Source organism: Odontesthes bonariensis, chromosome 14, assembly GCF_027942865.1.
Source record: "Odontesthes bonariensis isolate fOdoBon6 chromosome 14, fOdoBon6.hap1, whole genome shotgun sequence".
In the NCBI taxonomy this organism is placed as follows: Eukaryota; Metazoa; Chordata; class Actinopteri; order Atheriniformes; family Atherinopsidae; genus Odontesthes; species Odontesthes bonariensis.
In genome coordinates this window covers 11,686,205-11,706,328 of record NC_134519.1, presented here as the reverse complement: position 1 = coordinate 11,706,328, position 20,124 = coordinate 11,686,205, and the positions used below count along the sequence as shown (strand labels likewise).

Sequence of the window (20,124 nt, the reverse complement as noted above, 5' to 3'; positions counted from 1 at the left end):
AAATAAAAGCATGTACCCCGTCATTGTTGCTGTGGGGGTTTTGCGCCACCACCCGACTTTACCAAGAATTACAGACATAAGAAAGTTAATGATGACATGACAATTCACAAGTCCTACATTATTTATCCTCATAACGCTTGCTCAAGTCAAGTTTATTTTTAAAATACATTTAAATGAGTCAACCAAAATGCTGTTCAATACAAATAAATAAATGATTGAAAAAATACTTTGGGGGTAAAGAATATCACTCTTGAAAGGAGAGATATTTATTGGACATTTGATTTACATGTCATAATGTTGACTTCACAAAACAATTTTCGAACTTACATTGTACTTTATCAAAATATATTACAGAATAATCAAGAGTTTAACTTCTTGTTTGTGTAAGTTTATTTGGAAAAATGACCTTAAACCGAATGCGCTTTTACCCAAATATGCAACAATTTAACTTTCTGTCTTGCATCTTCAACTTGTCTTTTATGATTTAGAAATACAATACTTACATATATGTATTGTCTTTGACTTAATAATGCCATTTAAAAGCTAATGTGTGCATACTTTGACTCATAATTAAGTCAAATCTATTTTAAATTGCGTCCCTCTAGTTTATGTTCTGTGAATTTGACCTATCACAACACATTTTCACCATCATTCTTTTCATTCACTATTTAAACTATATTTACTATGTATACCTTCCCAGGTTGATTCCCCATGCATTAAATGCTGTGCTATCCCTCCTGTTAATATCAACGTCAAAATAGACGAAAATAAAGTTTAAATGAAAGGGTTATTGAAAAGAGAAGGAGAAATGTAATTATTAGCAAACGTGTTTTGTTGATGAGAGAAATATGCTGTGGGAGTATTTGGTTTTAAAGGGTATTTCTTCTTTTTTCACGCTAGATGGCACTTGGGATGGGTTCATTGTGTATTGTCTTTAATTATCAGATGACTGTGGTCATACTTTGCAGGCCCCTCATCCTTGAGGAAATATATTTATTTGTATTGTTATCACTTTATAATTTCTCATAACGGCAATTTTTACCCACTTATTTTAAACATTTTCTCACATTTAACTAATAATTGACAACATTTGTGAGATGAGACATTTATATATTGCTTGTTAATTGGTTCATTGCGATAATGTATAGCTGTAATCCTGTTTAAGTATAAAGATCATGAAAACAAAAGATACTGTACAGTAGGATGGGATGATTTTTTTTAAACCGGAAGAGGGGCGGGGACAGTTGTAACGTTAGCAACCACGCTGGGAGACAGGATAGTTTTTCGCTACTGGGAAGGATTGTCCTCTGAAATATGTCTTTGAATACAGACTGATTCCATGCCTGATACACCTAGAAGAGTTGGATCTGCCTAAAAAGCTGCGTGTCTTGTTATTGAGCTGGTAAGGACCGATGTTGATCTTATTCTTGGATGCCTGCTAGCTGCCGATGTGTAGTCACTGTGGGGTCGTCGGTGATCAGCAGGGACGTTAGCAGGCTAATCAGTTAGCATGTTCAAATCGAGATGCTTATCAGCGCGGAACCATCTCACTAAAAAAATGATTTATGTTTTGTTTAAATACACCCATGCGTTATTTTTTTTACGTAGTTGTGAACGTTAGGACTAGGTTGCAAACCTGAAAATTAATGGGATGGTCGGTTACTGTTAGTTGGCTATAGCTAACAGCGAAATATTGCTAGTCAGCTTGTGACGCTGTCAGTGCCTCGCCTGGCTTTGACAGCTCGGTTTGGGGAGCAGCCGACAAGGCCAGAGCCACACACTTCTACATTTTGCGATGTTTAATCTGAAAATGAGGAACCGGATTCCTCCGTTAAACCTAAACCGAAAAGAGCTGATTTTAAGTTATAAAAAACGGCACTCCATACACACTATACCTAGCTACCAGGTAACGTAGCTAACGTCACATTTTCACCAGTGTTTTGTGTTAACTTGTTTTGGGAAGCCTCTTTACTAAACGCGGGTATAAAAATTAGCTTTGGTTTATCAAGTGTGTGCCTCTTACTGTCAATGCATTACTCTCAATCATAGAATTTAAAAAGGTCAATACGTTTTTTTGCTGGCAGTGGTTTGTGTGAAAGCCCCACCCTGGATGTACGACCCCTTTGTACCGACTTTAACTGAGGTGGTGAAGGTGCTCACGTGAAGTTTACACACGTAAACACAGGAATGCTAAAATATTAATGACACTTGCACACGTCCTGCATGAAAATGACTGCTCAAGTGATAGTCAGAAGTAATAGCATCAATGTAGTTGAGGTAACATAGCATAAATACTGGTTTGGTCCTAATGACAATCATATTTTTTTATCCCTAGATTATTTTGATTGAGCGTTATGTTAGTGTTGTAGCTGCATGAGGTGGAGCTAGTTTAAACTACACTGTAAACAGTTTTAAATGAAGGGATTTCGGATTAATCTGAAGGGGCTGTCAAATTATTAAAGGGAGAGGAAAGGAAAAAAAGCGAACTCTTGCTTCTGCTTTTAAGACTTCAAAGACCAAAAGGTTTTAATAATTAACAGTGTGTTGTAATTTATAACCTTGTCTGATTATTTGTTGTTTAAAATGTTCATCTTGGAGTGAACGAATAACTGTAGTGGTAGCAGCAATTGAAATATTTCCCATTTAAATGTGCCGTAAAGTTAAAAAAGTCAAGTTAAAAGCATCGGGACATTTGTCCTTGAAGAAATGCATTAGTTTACGTTCCACTGTTGTCCTGTTGCCCATGGAGATGCGTAAAGGACAGTTTGCGATGGTGAGAGGTTTTGCATAAATATTCTCTCCATTGCGTTGTCGCTGCAGGCTTGATCTTGAAACCACTGGCTAATCAGAATTTCCTGGTGTGTAGTACTAGCTGTAATAGTCAGTGTGTATTTCTGGAGGCATGCTGAGTTTATTTCACTTGACCTTTTTAATCGGATGCTTCCAAAGTTCAGGGCAATTACAGGAGCATGGTAAGATAAAGAGAAAACATGCCTGACCTTGCCTTTTATCAATATGTTTAAGTTTATTATTGTCTGAAAGGCAAAGATGTTGTGTAAACCAGTCTGATAAGATAGTGTTGATGAAGTGGGTAAACAGTCATATGGACCTGCACGTTCTGAACGTGAACTTCAGTCTACTGCTTCTCTGTGTTTACGCTTATCTCTTAATTGACCTGAAGTTAGCGAAAACAATGTGGTTAAATGTCTGTTTTTGCAGGGCTTTGTGGCTGCAAACAGGCAGCGTCTCTCGACTCAAAACCCTGTCACCTCATTACCTAAATACAGAAATGTGAGCGGGTGTTATTCTTGTGTTTCAACTCTTTTAGGATTTCCTCCTGTCAGTTGTCAAATAAGCTTGCAGACAACTCAAACTTGCACGTTCTTGGTATGAAAGATATATAGATAGTACAGTACAGTTCAAATGTGATGAACTGAATGTAAATTCTTTGCAGGCCTGCATAAATGTTGCCAGACTTTCGATCTGGTGTGTTGTTTGTTACAGAGTGCCATACAAATTTAAAGTCTGAGGAGGTCTTTTCATTAAAAAGAGAGAGGTGGCGTTATATTCATTATGTCTTTTCTCTTCATACTGTGTTTCCTCCTTGTACAGTATGGATAGAGAGTGAAATATCAACAGCTGCGGGGACTTTTGGAAAGCATTAGCTGGCTGATAAATGCTTTATCACTGCATCATCATTCGTATTATGCAGCGGAGTGCTTTCGTTTTCATGCTTTTTTTTTATTATGTAAAATGCATTCTATCCATTATTTGTCTTTTTCAGAGGTGCTTTGTCGTGTCGTGCTGCTATGATTTATGACTTGCGGGACATGTGATCCCTGCGCTCACTGAGGCGCGTTTGTTTTATGATGTAACAGTTTCTCAAACAAAAAACTCCAGATCGATGGACCCTGAGTAACCTGTGAACGTCTGCTGTCATTCTACCAGCATGTGCCCCACTCCCATGATGGCTGTCTGAGTGGGTGCCTGGTTTTCTTTGGGTATGGGACCTTGTGGCCTTGTTGAGACGCCTGATATCAGGAAGTCTCAATGGTTTCTTGTCATTCCACTGTACACTGCGTGTCTTGTTGAGTAGCTATCACGCTTCCGTTTTGGTAATAAAGTTACAGAAGGAATTCATCATTCATTTGGACTGCTATTTCAATCCTTTTGCTTGGCCCGTATTATGCAGCAGAAGGTTTGTAAGTTGTCTGGCTTAGTTATAAAACTCAATATATAATTAGTATTTTAATTGCCTCTGCACAGTGATCAATAATTACGGCCTATTAGGGTTACACATTAAAGGAAGCAGCATGTCCTGACCTCCGCTGTGAGGACCAGGGGTTCACGGTTACAGTTCAGAGGACAGATAATTCTATTTAAAAAAAAAAATCACTAATGGTGGGAAGTTAAGAACAGGGCTGTGAAAGGAAAGGGTTGTAATGTTGCAAACATCCAGTGGAAAGAATAAAGAATAGGTTGATAGCCTGAGCTTATTTGCACGTTAGAGTTTTGTGTCGGTAATTCCTCAGCATTCCCGTCTCGCTGCTGAGTGACGGGTCAAAGAAAAGCCCGTTTGATTCATGGCTGGCTGGAGTTCGACTTTCCCATTTAGCCACCAGTAATGGAAATTGGGTGCGACCATAAATTTTTATGCTCTGCGTCACTGGTGTGACTTTTTTCCCGTCAATGCATCAAGCACCTGCACACATGGCGGGCAGTGATCAGGAAAGCGAACAAGGCATTTACATACCGCACACTCACGGTTTCTGTTGCGCCGTTGCAGCTTGTACTTTTGAGTGCCTCACAACCAGAACAAGGGCTCTAAATACAGGGTATGCTGTTCGGATGCACATCACATATTCGGGTGAGACAGAATTTAGACACGTCTGGTTCTGAGTTCTTGATCCACGGCCTGGTAAGTCAGTGACGCGTGATAAGAGATCTTTTAAGTCATGCAGGCATGGAAAAGCTCATCATGTGTGGTGATGGCTCAGGTTTCAGTCGCCTGTTGTTGTCCTCAGCGGCTCCTCGACTCATTTTCTTCTGTCCAGCATCGGATGTTGGGTTGATAAACATTAGTTTAAAACAAGAAGTCACCCAACTTAAAATGCAGGTTTTTGGTTTTTAACTGAATGTTGTTATTTTTTATTTTTTTGGATCCTCAGAGCCGTCTGTGAGTGATGCCGCCAGCGTCCTGCTGCGACTGCCCCCACCTGGACTGCGTGGGGGAGATCACCAAGGAGGAACTGATACAGAAGTCCCATGTGAGACCCTGCCCATTCACCGACACATAGATTACCACTCTTTCTGTTCAGTCTTATATATGCATTCAGTCATTTAATGACATAGCATGACTAATTCAGAAATGATGGCCTAATTTTCCTCCAAATTATTTCCTAACCTGAGCATTTTCATATGTTTTAGGGCCAGTGCCAAGACTGTAAAGTCAGAGGACCAAATCTGTGGGCGTGTTTGGAGGTAAGTTGATGCGTGCCAGGAACAAAATGTTGATCTGACTGTGCGAAATACGACCTCAAAACACTTAATCTTAATCTTTTTTTTTTTTTTTTTTTACACTGTTGTGTCTGAATCCTGTGGTTGTTTTTCTCTCCAGAATGGCTGTGCATATGTGGGCTGTGGAGAATCTCACGCCGACCACAGCACTGTTCACTCGCAGGTTAGAGATCTCAGAGCTTTTGCAAATGTCTTTTAGCTGAGAAATGACTGACCAAGTGGAAAAGAGAGCTGAAGGGATGCACCTTAAAGGGATGAAGAGTGGACTGTGGTGTTAAGTTGGAAATGGATGAAACCAACAGAGGGAGGTTTCGAGTAGAGAAGCAGAGGAGGCACAGATGGCAGTCCAGGACAGGAATACCACATCAAAATCCCAAGAGTCATTGCTTAGAGTGAAACTACCTCCAGTACTGCTTTTATTTTTACATTTTTCTCACTGATCACACAGCCTGCATATGCATCTTAGAACTCTTTGACGCGCACGTGTTGTTAAAAGCCACCAAGCCGTCTCTGTGCTTCCACGTTCAGTTCAGTTCAGATTCAGCAGTGGATCATCCATTATTAATTGCCATTCCTCTGGGAAGTGGGGGAGATTCACTAGCGCTGTCAGCTCCATGGTTACAGTAGCTACTCCTCCCTGCCGCTCTGCAGCTCACTCACCCTCTGAGGTACACACAGTTGACTAAGGCTTTTTCCCCCAGCACGTTAGAGCCAAATGGGGTTAGGATAGAAGGCCAATTAAGAAAAAGCAACTGTAGTTTTCTCTGCCTGGTGGTACCTACATCAATGCTCCAAACCTTGTCCAGAAAGGGTCTGTTGAAGTGCTACTGTCTCCAGATGTAAGGAGGTTTTGTTGCAAGGCATCTTTAAACCTTGTGCAAATGCTTAATTAGTGGCGTGAAAGCCCTGAGGGGAAGAAACCTTTGAATCTCATTTTCTTCACTGCAAGCAACAATGATGTTTTTTTTTTGTCTAGGAATTTAAGCGTGGAAAGCAAACTGAGCTGAGATTGAATACGAAAGATCATCTCTGAGTTTTGAGGTTAAGATTTACTGCTAATTCCCATGATTAGACGTTGAAGCTACACCTCAGGGTTCAATTAAAAGCATTTGCATGTTTTCATTTTTAAAACGTCATTAAAAACATCATTATGCACCATAAACTGCGCCTCAAACCAGATCAGAATCTTCCTGTGCGCTGCAGATAAGAAACTCGGGCCCTGCTGCCGAGCTCCTCGGGCTTTGAAAGTAGACAGTTTTGTTGTTTTTTTGCTCTGTGAAATTCTGCAAATTCAGTGATGCGATCATCTCGACAAGAGGACAGTAGACCCAGCAGCTGAGTGTTTTTAAGGACCAACCTGCTTCTTAAGAAGATTGCACACTGCGGCAGATGTTACACTGACGCCAGCGCTGCTCACAAAGAAAAAGGTTTTATCTGTGTTTATTTTGGGTAAAATATTTGTGCGCATAACAAAAGCTGTTGAGATGGTCAGACAGGTTTTACTACATTGTTCCCTCTTTCTCAAGTATTATTCTTAGTGTGCGCGCCTGCTGCGGAGCGAATCATTTCAGTTGATGGCAAAATGTAATCTGAGTTAGAATACTATCTGGGTTAATAAGAACATTTGTCCTATAAATTTAGCATTTTTATTAATGCTCTGCTTGGTATATTTCGCTTCATGAAATATTTAAACGGGGAAGTTCTGGTGTGTCACATCGGCCCCGCCCTGCAGGGTAAAGGCTAATGCAGGCGTGATGAATAATACAGAGTCTGCTGGTCGGCTGCTGCTCACGTTCGGTCTCGTGTCAATCTGCCAGGCAGCTGGTGTTTTTTTCAGAGCGGCAGTGGGTCAAGAGAACAGCCATGTTTCCTCTGCAGCACCCATCTGCCTCCACCTGTAACTTAAGTGCTGCGTTAAGACGATGATTTGACACCTCATCAAGGTGGATTATGTGCTTGTTGTCGAAATTGAAATGTCACTATTTTCTTGATTTAAAAGTAAAAATAAAATAAAGTCATACTGTAACATTTTGAGTTTAATTCACTGGAGTGGAAACATTTGCTTTTATCCAATAAAAAAAAACTCCTGTTAAGGTTGACCATCGGTGATACTAAACTCTGAGTAACAGTTTAGTCTGTATACGTAGTTTTTAAGCATTAAAGAAACAGGAGGATCAGCTGTTCTTTGCTAAATATTAACAGTGTTCTCTTGTTTCACTTTGTTTAAACAATCTATGTCTGTTCACCAGGAGACGAGGCACAATCTCACGGTGAATCTGACCACGCTTCGAGTGTGGTGCTACGCCTGTGGCAAGGAGGTTTTCCTGGAACGTAAACTGGGTCCTCACTCACCCAACGCCAAACCTCTCCCTTTACCGCCCAACACCAGTCAGGTAACATTTCCCTCGACGAGTATCTCACAGCTACGGCTTATTTGTTGTTGGTTTGAACCAGGAAGCAGGTTTAGCAACAAATTCTGCAGAATGGCTTTGGTTTATGCCACAAGCTTAGTTTACTGCATAATCACTTGATGACTGCAGACTTTACGAGAAGCTTAGTCACACTGACACTGGGGTTATTCACTTACTCTGTGAGGTTTTCACGATGATGTCTGTGTGTGCCCGTTGCTCCAGGATAACAGCAGGTCCCCTGTGAGCCCAACCTCTCTGAGAGTGCCCTCTAATGGAGGCTGTGAAGACCTGGACATGGAGACTGAGGAGGAGGACGACCTGCGTGCCAGAGGTGAGCGTTTGCAGATCATGTCTTTTTTTTTTTAATGAATAACACAAAGAGCACAGTTGAGTTTAGTTATGCATAAGAAAATATATGCTCATCATGTTATGTTGAAGTTTTTGGTGTTTATAAAATCTGCTCACGCGTAGGATTTGTGCTGCAAATGAACACCGAGTGATATCAAATGTAGTGTCAAGCATCTGCTTCTCGACCAACAAATATATCAGGAAAATAAACGTCTAAATGATGGAAACATCATCATCTCTTTTGGTATTCATGTTACACAGTCTGATCAAGAGTCGGCTGAACACGGCTGCCGTTTCTTTCCAGTCGGTTTACAAATGAACGAACACTTTTAAAGTCAGCGAAGTGATTTAAGTTTAATTACATTTCCATCATCTTTTAATTCAAGTTTCACGTGATTAAAAATGAACACCTCAAACACGGGGAGCAGAGCAATCGGCTGAGTTCAAAGCGAAGGCTCTGATTGGAATTGAAAAGGACGGTAAATTTCGATCGTAAACGGCTTTGCAAACCGAGCAGACTTCAAAGAACTGGAGCTGATGGGGGGGAAAAAAAAAAAAAACGGCTCATGTGTTGCCTCACCCTGCTCCTCAGATCTTCTAACGGTTTTATCATAGCAACCAGCTGAAACCCCATTCCAACCATGAATATAATAAACTTTCTCCACTTGATTTCGAGCCGCTACATTGGATTGTCATCTCATGACACCACAGTGTGCGCAGCATCAGGGGCCTCTACAGTGTCTCTGAAGTACAGATGAAAAATTCAGCTTTATCTGTCCCTTCGCTTATATTACAATCTCAGAAGTAGGACTGCTTGCAGCAGGGTAGCTCTGGGCTTAAACAAAGTCACCAGTGTAAACTGTATTGTTCCCTCAGTGCTGTGAGATGTCGTCTTAAACCTCATGTGGTGTTGCTAAAGCAAGGCCATTGGTCACTGCCACAATTCCATTTGCCACAAACATGGATCACGTGACCATGAGGTGGAGTAGCTAAGCTTTGACGTGTAATATTATCTGCAGAATAGGCTGCTCATACACGATTAAAGATCTTCAAAACCGGTTATCCCCCCTTCTCAGTGGGTGCAGGGGTGAGCACAGATATTGTATTCAATAGTAGTTCCATATATGGCACACTGAAAACAGAAATGGGGCAAAGAATAATGGTACAAGTCAGAAATATCAGTATTGTAGGTTTGGAGTCCACCAACCACGTCAGCTGAGCGAGACTCCAGCAGGTCGCCCCTTTCTCTGCTCCTGCTGTGAAATATTAATCCCTGAAATGGCATGTGTCTGGGTCAACATGCAGACGCTTCACATCTGCCATCAAAGTGTACAAGCGTTTGCTGAGAGGCTTGTTTTAACCTCCCGGTTGTGCTCTGTCTCCTTCAGGCCTGACGGGGCTGAAGAATATAGGCAACACCTGCTACATGAACGCCGCCCTGCAGGCCCTGTCCAACTGGTGAGACCCACATCAACTTTTCAATGCTCCCTGCCATGTATCTTCATGTTACTTGCATCCCACTGGCCACACTTTTATGCCACCTTTGTTTTTTTTCCCGGAGCCTTTAGCTGTTCTGATCACTCTCTGTTTCTTGCTTACTGTGAGAAATGACCACGGCTGAGTTCATTAGGGAGAACGATGACTGAGTGAGAATTGGTGCAGTGCACCATTTGATCTGCCAGAAATGGCCTTTTGTAGTTCCCTGTAGACTCTTGTGTTACAAATCAACACCAACTCGTTCCCCATCTCTTCTGGTGCTTCTTCTTCTCCCGTCTTTCCCTTTTGGCCCCTCCACTGCTCCTCTTCCACTCTGCCCCTTTGTTATTGTCCCGTCTGATTCGTCATGTTTGGATCAATGGTTTCGGTGATTTAAATTTGAGCTCCGTTCAGCTGCTTCGTGACTTTACCTTGTGCTTATTCTGTTGTTCACACACACACACACACACACACACACACACAACAAAACTAGTTCCCCCTTTTCTAAAACCATCCACCCATGAGGTTTTGCTGATGATGTGGGTCAAAATTTGCAATCTAAATCACATTCCAAATTCAGGAGGATCTTAGTCACGCAGCTGCAGGAGGAGGGACCTTTTTCCAAACTTTCCTTTGATGTCTATTTGTGTTCCTCTCAGTTACCGCTGGGTCATTATTCAGTCCGAACGACTTCTGTCTTGCCAAAAGCAGGAGCTCTTCATGCTTTATTCATTCCGTACTTTGTCTCATTCTTGCAAATTCCTGTCCATTCTGTATCCGTCAAATGAAATCCCCTCAGCAGATTTTTTTTTTCTTTCTTTCTCTCAGTTGTTTTCATGTCCTTCAACTCTCGGCTGTGTCGGGGCTTTTCTCGCATGGTCAAAAGTACATCTGGGAATATGTGATATCGGTCTGCAAGTGAAATAAGAATGTAATGAGATGAGCAAAGGATACAGAGTAGAGATCGTATTTTTGGAGAAATTCAAGCTTAAACCTCGGCGGGTCTCGTCTCTCATTCATTTTCTTTTTTTGTGCAACATCTATGTTTGTGGGAACAAAAAATTCACATTGTTGCACGAAAAAACAACTATTTGGAAATGTGCGACAAAAAACTGTTAATGTACAGTCGTGTTTTTCAAAATGAGGTGGTAATCATATCATCGGACAGTAACTCTCTTTCTGTTTCTTATTTTCTTTAAAGAAGATATTGGCTAACATCTTGTGTTTTCCTAAATATAACACATCCATCCCTTTTTCCCACCACAGCCCGCCCTTGACACAATTTTTTCTTGAATGCGGTGGCCTGGTGAGAACAGACAAGAAGCCTGCTCTCTGCAAAAGCTACCAGAAGCTGGTTTCTGACTTGTGGAACAAGAACAGGTAGGCGTGTCACTTTCTCTGTTGTTGCCCCCGTCAGTTGTCTTTTAAAGCATTATATATATATCAACCTATTTACCCACAAGCCACATTTTATTCTGCCTGTCAGAATAAGATTTTTATAGAAGCCACCTTTACTTTATGATGGCACCTGTACTCTTTTATTATTTTTTAAAGTAGGATGTGTTTTCTCACATTGCAGACCCTCCTATGTGGTCCCGACCAACTTGTTCCAGGGGATCAAAGCCATAAACCCCATGTTTAGAGGGTATTCTCAGCAGGTGGGTCATCCCAGAAGATGAAATGGATAGATTACCTTTTTTTTTTTTTTTTTTTTTTTAATCCTACAAAAAAAACTAGAGTCGTTCAGCAGTGTTAAAGTGTAAAAATTGATCAGCCATTGTGTGGGTGTATTGCTCTGCCTGTTATGATACAGCAGTAGGTCTGTAACTGAAGTTTTTGTCTTTCTGAGGCTTCCCCTCTGAGCGTGAAATGTGTGCCAAGCTGGTTGTTGTTACTGCTCCGACCCCAAAGTTTTAAGTTGTCCCAAATCTTAATCAGTCTCTTTTATTTCACACCACTTCATGTCACTTTATTCTAGTCGTTCTCTACAGAATTACATTAGCTTAAATCAGAAAAGGGGCCTTCCAGGTTTTTTTAACACACACACACACACACACACACACACACACACACACACACACACACACACACACACACACACAAACACATTTTGCCCAAAGAGCAAACGCTTGATTTGATTCCGTGTGGTGCTTGAAAGCGAAGTTAATGCATTACAGACATCATGGGTTTTAAGAGATGTTAAACTGAAGCACTGATTGTCTTCGGCCAGTGCCTGCAAGACAGAGTTTTGTGAGCCTGAACGGTGAAATGATAAATTTGCCTCTTTCCTCTAGGCTTGCCAGTGTTTGTTTAGAGGAGTTAGCTGAGGAATATTCATTTGTCACGCCACGCTGGGCTGCACAGCTTTGGATTTTCCATTGCTATGAATGAAGTTAACATTCCAGCTCCTGGGAGAGTTAATTTGGCTTGAAGAGGTAGATTGGATTTCTGAGGTTCGTTGAATTTGATTACACATTCATGAGTGTTGGGTTTCGGATTTAGTGATCCAGAATTGGGATGAACAAGCAGGTGAAGGGGTTGTTGTGTCTAATTTAAAAAAGATTGGCCATGGGGAAGCTTTACTCTCTTTGTAGTTTAGACTGTAATGATTTTTTTTTTTTTATTTGAGAGGGAATTAACTTTTTCTTCTCCCCCAGACTACAGTGACCCCCCCCCCCCCCAACCATATTATTTGCAGCTTAATCTAACTGTTTGCATTTTTGTCCCAACTGGACCTTTAAGGACTCGCAGGAATTTCTGCGCTGCTTGATGGATCAACTTCACGAGGAGCTGAAGGAGCCGCTTCCAGAGTCCTGTGACCAGCTCAACGGCATCACCGTCGATGATGGCCCCGAGGAGGACCACCACAGCCAGTCGGACAATGACTTCCAGTCGTGCGAGTCCTGCGGCAGCAGTGAGAGGGCCGATAAAGAGGTGCAGGGTGGGAATGTGGTGATGGACGACACCAACGAAGCGGAGATGCTGATTCCTGAGCAGGATGAGATCCAGGCCAACAGGGAGTGGCAGAAGGAGAAGAACATGATTAATGATCTTTACCGCTGTAGCGTTAACGGTGTTATGGGCGGAAGCACTGGGGCGGACATCGACAAAGATGTCGACACCACCACTGAGACCCCACCCATTATCAGCAGCCAAGGAGCCATCAAGGTCCAAGGCAGATCATCGGGTAAGAATGTCGGCTAACATTCCTTCTCATCTTTTTATTTAATTGCACACCTGACTTTTGGATATTTAGTATTGATTTAACAACCTAAAACCCGGTCCTCCTTCTGCCAGATTGCTTTCCAGATATCCAAATATCCAACACCACAAGACGACAAAGTCCAGTCCCCATGGAAGGACACAAAATGTCCAGCAGCCCACCCAAAGCTGCGTCTGGCTGGCCCGGCCTGAACCCCGCGCACAAAAAAGGTACCGAGCTTTTGTTGGTTAGAGGTTAGATGGTGAATTCACGCGAATCAGATGCAGTCATGTCCAAATTGAAAGCTGGTACTGTAAGGAGAGTAGGGCGGTAACAATATCCCATCTGTCTTTGTCTTTGACATACTGAACTGTAAATCGGTATTCTCACATTTCTTCTGCCTCTGTGCCCTCCAACAGCAGTTACCACATTCACCCCGCCAAAGAACAAGCGTCAGAAGAAATACTGCAGTGTCATTTCGGATGTCTTTGATGGGACCATTGTCAGCTCAGTTCAGTGCCTCACCTGCGATCGGGTAAGTGGATCCGTTAAGTTTTAGAGTGCGTTACACCTCTCTGCATTCCCACTGGCCTTGAAAGTCAGGGTGTAACAGCAGGGTGACACTCAATACTGGGACATTGTGTTATTGGTACGATTGGTCAGCTCTGGTGTCCTTATAAACTTTGGATTATAATTGGATATTGATTGTAAGGATGATATTCTGCAACAATGTGACCATAGCTGGAGCTTTACTGTCTCTGCGGTCTGTGGATGTCAGGTGTCTGTGACCCTGGAGAACTTCCAGGATATTTCGTTGCCCATTCCGGGGAAGGAAGACCTGGCCAAGCTCCACTCATCCACCCACCAGACCTCCCTGGTAAAAGCTGGCTCCTGTGGGGAAGCTTATGCACCTCAAGGATGGATAGCATTTGTCATGGAGTACATTAAGAGGTGTGTGTGTAAAACATGCTCTATGTTTAATATACATCAGATATTAATCTAATATATCTCATAAGATACTATTAATGTTATATAAACAACTCTGTTTATTTCCTAGCTGGTTCTGGGGTCCGGTGGTTACGCTACAAGACTGTCTTGCAGCTTTCTTTGCCAGAGATGAACTAAAGGGTGAGCGAATGGGGTCAAAAATGTGTTCTTTTTAACACAAACACAAAGATTGATGCCTCAATAACTGTGTGTTTCTTGTTTCCTAGGAGACAATATGTACAGCTGTGAAAAATGCAAAAAGTGAGTCATTTTGGCTGCCTTCGCTTACGAATAAATAGTTCTGTAATTAATTTTTTGCAGTTATGGGTAATTGAAAACAGCAAATAGACCTGTAATGATTTCCTCTCCTCTTTTTTGTTTTCCTCTCCTTTTAGATTGCGAAATGGAGTCAAATTTTGTAAAATGCAAAATCTGCCCGAGGTACAGACAATTCCTGGTCATTCATGTAATAATGAAAAAAACAAAAACCCACATCCACTCTGTGAAACATTCTGACCGAACGTTCTACCTCTCTGCTGCAGACCCTGTGTGTTCACCTGAAGCGCTTCAGACACGAACTGATGTTCTCCACCAAGATAAGCACCCACGTGTCTTTTCCACTCGAGGGCCTGGATCTGCAGCCTTTTCTGGCCAAAGACGGCTCCGCCCAGACCACCAACTACGACCTGCTGTCAGTCATCTGTCACCACGGCACTGCCAGCAGTGAGTGCGCACGGTTCCTCCCCTTTCTGCGGGAGACTGGGGCAGCTGCCATCAGTTGGCATTTACGAGCGTCCTGCATTTATAAGCCTGTACATAAGATTCACACGTACTTTTGAATGCTGCTCTCACACATCCCTCTTCGTCCTGTTCCAGGTGGCCACTACATAGCATACTGCAGGAACGATATGAACAATCTGTGGTATGAGTTCGATGACCAAAGCGTGACCGAGGTGTCCGAGTCCTGTGTCCAGAATGCTGAAGCTTATGTGCTCTTCTATAAGTAAGCCAGCAAATTAGACATCAGCATTTCCACTTTCTACTCCACATTTGTACACAAGTGCTCATTTATCACTCTAGCACTTTAAGATTCAGTGTGCTGGTTTGATATTCTCATGTCTGATTAATGTGTTCCCTTTCTGTCACAGAAAGAGCAACGAGGACGCGGTGAAAGAACGTAGGAGGGTGTCGGGCTTATTCAACATGATGGAGCCCAGCCTGCTGCAGTTCTACATCTCCCGCCAGTGGCTTAACAAGTTCAAGACCTTTGCTGAGCCGGGGCCCATTTCCAATGATGACTTTCTGTGCGTGCACGGAGGTGCGTATGACATTTCCATACTGAAACCGCTCCGAGGTCAAATTGCCCTTTTTTTTTTTTTTTTTTTTTGTCCTGTGTCCAAATAGTTTGTGGGAAGCTGCGGTTTGCCCTCTTTAGCACGGCCTTTAATTTAATTGTTGGTGGGGATTTTTTGATTTCCACAAAGAGTGCGTTGCCTTTCCTTCATGGCACAGCAGGTTCCAAACGGTTTTAACTGCTTGCTTTGCAGATGATCCTTCTTTCTTCTTTTTGCACAGAAGAAGGAAATATCTTAAAAGGGTTGGTGCAGCTGGGCTCTGTCATCAGTGGGCTGTTGAAGTTTTAGAGCTGAAAAGGAAGTAGGAAAACAAAAATCTGATAAAGTGGCAACTGGGAATACGTTTCCTTGTGCAACCATACACCTGAAGGTTGTTTCCTCCTTATTTGCACCCCCCCAGCTCTAACTGGCTTGTCAGGGACATAAACCGAGATCATATCAGTGCAGCGAAACAGTGATTGCTTTGTGGCAGAACAACCAGTTGTTTTCTTTTGAGTCTGAAAGGATGGCAGCTTATTTTCACTTACCTGTCCAAGTGTACACCCAGATATGTTGTTTCTGGCAGGCTGTGACAACAAAAAAATGAATATATATATTAAAAAGATAAATGGTCTTATAATGGTGGTTGAACATATTTTTTTAAGAGGAAACGATAAGTTATTTAGCCTTTAAATGGTCAGTTAAATTTGAACCATCTCAGGTAAAAGACAAGAATTTAAGGACTCACTGTGCTGAAGACGTATCTGCTGTCACTCTTTGCTGTTTCTTAAGATTTCTGGGTGTTAATGTCTTATAAATCAATAAGATGACATAATTCCATATTAAAGGGGAGTTGTGTATATTTTGAGTTTTGGGGACTTTCCAAGATGCACCAACCTGACTGTTCACTGACGGATAGATTTTGTGCCCATCAACTTGATTACCAGGTTGTTATGAAAGAAATTCATTCAACATATATTTAACAGATGTTTAATTATTAAGGTTCAGCTACGTCCTATAAATCATTAAAGAAAGTGGATTAGCTAAGGCTTCTGAGTCCTTGCAGGTTACATTAAGAATAGAAAAATAGAACAGGCTTTATTGTCATTGCACAACAGGGTACAACGAAACTGTCGAGCAAGCAATTTGACATGAAATTTCAATAAAAGGGGCAGCTCATAAGAACCAGGAAAAACTGGAAACGTTGAGCTCAAACATATTAGACCCTCTATAGTGGCTTTCATTGGAGTATTGGTTTGATTTTCGAATCCTATGGAAAGCCCCATCCACGATCCAGCGATATTATAAAGAAAAAAAAGACATTAAACAACATGTTTCGGCAGGCTGAGGGCTAATATCCATGATAAGCAAACTGAAATGTAATCTGAAGGACTGTTCATTGTGGTGTTATTTTTAAATTTGTCCACCTTTTGTATTATTTGAGGTATTATTATTTTTGTATTATTATTTGGGGCGGTCGGACACCTGGTTTTGGGGAGCTTTTCTCTGGTGACGGATGCCGTGGGAGAAATGAGAAGAATGATGAATTGACATGTAACGAAAGGCCGTAACTCGAGGATTTCTGATTAGCTACACTTCCTTACCCGATCTGTTACTCTGTTAAACGTGTCTACACACAACCGTTACTTTTGAGATGTGACGTCTGATGTTCCAACGTGTTTCATCAGGCGTGCCACCCAACAAAGCGACGTACATCGATGATCTGGTGGTGATGCTGCCACAGAACGTGTGGGATCACCTTTACAGCAGGTACACACAGCCGACAGGCTGTACACATATTCAGATCTTGCAGTATCAGGATGACTTCCCCTCTGAATTCATTTCATCTTTTCTTCTGTGTGCTGTTGCTTGCAGGTACGGTGGGGGCCCAGCTGTTAACCACCTGTACGTCTGCCACACGTGTCAGATCGAGATAGAAAAACTAGAAAAACGGCGCAAATCCGAGCTGGACATGTTCGTCAGGGTGAGCTCAGCATCCATTTACTTAAAAGGCTGTGAAGGTGACTGCCCAAGCAGCCTCTTCCAGACGCAATAAAAAAAAAAAAAACCCTGGTGTGAATGATGATGTATTCTCTGCCTCTGCGCAGCCACAACTAATGGGTGTATATAGACCTATTCTCCAGTCTGTTTAACCACTTGATGGGCTGCATGTGTTGGTGCTCCACACCCCGACAGCAGATGAGAGGCGTGAGCCAGATAAAAGCCTTACCACGAATGCATTGAGACAGATGTAGCTGTTAATGCCTGCTCGGTGTGCCCACTCACACAATGGCTGCTCGGAGTGGAGATAAATTAAAAGAAAAGGAAAAGCTCCAGTGAGCCAACACGCAGAGTGAAAGAGCAGGGATTGTGTTATTTCTGTGAAAGATGAAATTGGTGCACTGTGGTGTTAACACTGTCCTCTAATTGGAATAACTACCAGAGAGAATTGATTAGGTTTTCCATTTCTTCTCCTCTCAATCCTTTCATCCTCACTTAATTTTTTTTCTTTTTTTGCTCCCACCCATCTACCCCTCCTCTTTCTCCTCCCCCCATCCCTTTCCGTCCTTCTTCCCCCCTCTTGTCTCTTCCACTCACTCCTGCCCCATCCCCCCCCCCTCTTTCCTCCCTCTCTGTAGCTGAACAAGGCGTTCCAGGAGGAGGAGTCTCCGGTGGTCATATACTGCATCAGCATGCAGTGGTTTCGTGAGTGGGAGGGCTTTGTCAAAGGAAAAGACAATGGTAATTGGACTGGAGTATTTTCCTTCCCCCCCCACCTGTCCTGTTTAAATGACTGCTTAAAAAGGTCACATGTTTACCCCATGAAACTAGCTGTGGTGATGATTTAATTTGATGTGGATTTGTCTTCTAAAACAAATGGCTGGAACATAGTTTGTTTTGTTTTCTGTTTGGGGGGGGGGGGGGGTTGGAAAAAAAAATAGAAGATCCTAAAGTCTCTGGTTAGCAGAAACGACTAATTCTCAAAGGAAACTGTGGAGACCTTTTTTTCTCTTGATGTATCTTCAAAGAATGTGCTGCAGTCCCCAGAGTCGGGCTTCTCTCTTGCTCCAGCAAAGTGAAGTGTCAAAATAGATTTCTTTCTTTTTTCTTTTTTTTCTTCTCGCTCTGCATTGTCATATCTATTTATAACTGCTTGTAGCCGACACGTCTGCAAACGTCTTCTTTTACTTTGACTTCTGCTCCTTTAATATTTGTTTTCCCTCTGTAGCAAATGGGGAAGCAGCAGTGGCTTTTCATAGCATGTCAGAAAAATGTGACATTTTAACATTATTGCTCTTTGAGTCAGTTAGGATTTGAAATATATCTCCGGAAAGATTAGGAATAATTTGAATTTAATTTGACAGTTACTTTGTCTCTCTCTCTTTTTTTTTTTGTATCTTAGATCCTCCAGGACCCATTGATAATTCCAAGATAACGGTGAACAAGAACGGCCATTTAACACTCAAACAAGGTACATATACTTATATTTGAATGCTTTTACACTGCCTGAAAATGAAGGTCTAATTCTTTATTTAGGAACAAATAAATCTTGCAACGTAACAAGTTCTTTAAAGTCATCTTTACTTTTGCTATTAAAATAAATGCTTGTGCTTTGCTTTTACCCTGCAGGTGCGGACTCGGGGCAGATCTCTGAGGAGACGTGGAACTTCCTCCACTCCATCTACGGCGGCGGTCCTCTCGTGACCGTGCGGCCAAACGTCAGCCACCAGGAAGTAGAGTCGTCGCAGTCGGAAGAGAAGATCGAAGTGGAGACGCGCTCTGTTTAATCAAGCACTTGACGGCAGACAATGGGGGAAAACATAATAAAAAAAAACAGAATAGCCTTTTTATTTTGCACTTTTATTTCAAACGCGTTCAAGCAAAGGACCTCATCTTCCCTGCTACGCGACAGCCTTTGACAGAGGGATTTAACGAGTCTGCAAAAGGTTTGTCGTGTTGTACAAATCTGTATAAAGAGCTCTTAAATTTCTATTAGCACTGTAGAACTCACGTGTCTGGTTATTTTTCAGAACCAAGCATTTAAATTATGTGCAGCTAAAATTTCCTCTGAATGCCATATTTCTTTTGTTTTTTTTCTTCTTCTTGACCAAACGAGCACATACTGTATGTTCACGTGTTGCTGATATTGATGAATCACAAGACATCTAGCTGTAGATATAGCACGCATTTTTTTTTTTCGTGTTGTAAAAAAGAAAATTGTCCACTGAATGGTAGGGAGAGCAAAATGTGACTCTTTAAAGTGATTTAATATCAAAAGGTTATGAAGGGACTAATTTCTGACTAGTCTCAGGAATGACTGTGTTTTGCACTGTTCTGTAGACGTACAAATTGGCATGCTCCACGCAGATGTCTGGTTTGTATTTGAATGTATCAATACTGGTAGTATGTTGGTCAATACTCAACACTTGAGTAATTTAATATGTCAGTAGTTTTTTTTTTTTTTTTTTTTCCAATTTTGTTGAAAAAATGTGGCAGGCAGACTGTAATGAATGCATGCTTAACACTCAAGCACAGTTTAACATCACATGTAACTGCATGTAAATGCAAAATGTGCACGCAATCATGATCTATCTTCACTAAATTGTACAGCCATAGATATGATTGTAGTATGTAATCAGCAATCTAATTAATTAAAGGCATTATTTTTGTGTATGGGCATGGAATTGCTTAATGTGCTGGCTGATGGGTCAACTGAATGCTGTACTCCCAAGTTTCTGCATTTAAGTGAGATCTATCCTTACTTTTGCTGGCTGACACTATTAAAACTTGATGAAAATATAATGAACACCGCCCCCTTGATTTTGTCACCGTTACCTGATTTGGAGTA

At 41.8% G+C, this 20,124-nt stretch overlaps 1 protein-coding gene across 5 annotated transcripts; it reads left to right on the top strand.

Moving 5' to 3' along the window:
* Window positions 1-1,243: 1,243 nt before the first annotated feature.
* usp33 (ubiquitin specific peptidase 33) lies at window positions 1,244-20,078 on the top strand. 5 transcript variants are annotated; one of them, XM_075482863.1, is made up of 24 exons: window positions 1,244-1,402; window positions 5,169-5,267; window positions 5,428-5,481; window positions 5,618-5,680; window positions 7,767-7,910; window positions 8,151-8,259; window positions 9,665-9,734; window positions 11,019-11,132; window positions 11,332-11,410; window positions 12,495-12,939; window positions 13,050-13,184; window positions 13,377-13,489; window positions 13,733-13,905; window positions 14,012-14,082; window positions 14,169-14,202; window positions 14,337-14,382; window positions 14,484-14,664; window positions 14,818-14,944; window positions 15,090-15,259; window positions 16,964-17,045; window positions 17,151-17,259; window positions 17,915-18,017; window positions 18,679-18,747; window positions 18,906-20,078. In XM_075482863.1, the coding sequence occupies exons 2-24, from the start codon at window positions 5,184-5,186 to the stop codon at window positions 19,061-19,063; spliced, it is 2,733 nt and encodes a 910-aa protein (XP_075338978.1). In that variant the 5' UTR covers window positions 1,244-1,402; window positions 5,169-5,183; the 3' UTR covers window positions 19,064-20,078. The 5 variants fall into 5 exon arrangements, with proteins under 5 accessions (XP_075338978.1, XP_075338974.1, XP_075338976.1 ...); XM_075482859.1 differs by having other exon boundaries at window positions 13,374-13,489; XM_075482861.1 differs by lacking the exon at window positions 1,244-1,402 and adding an exon at window positions 2,863-2,972 and having other exon boundaries at window positions 13,374-13,489.
* Window positions 20,079-20,124: the final 46 nt, after the last annotated feature.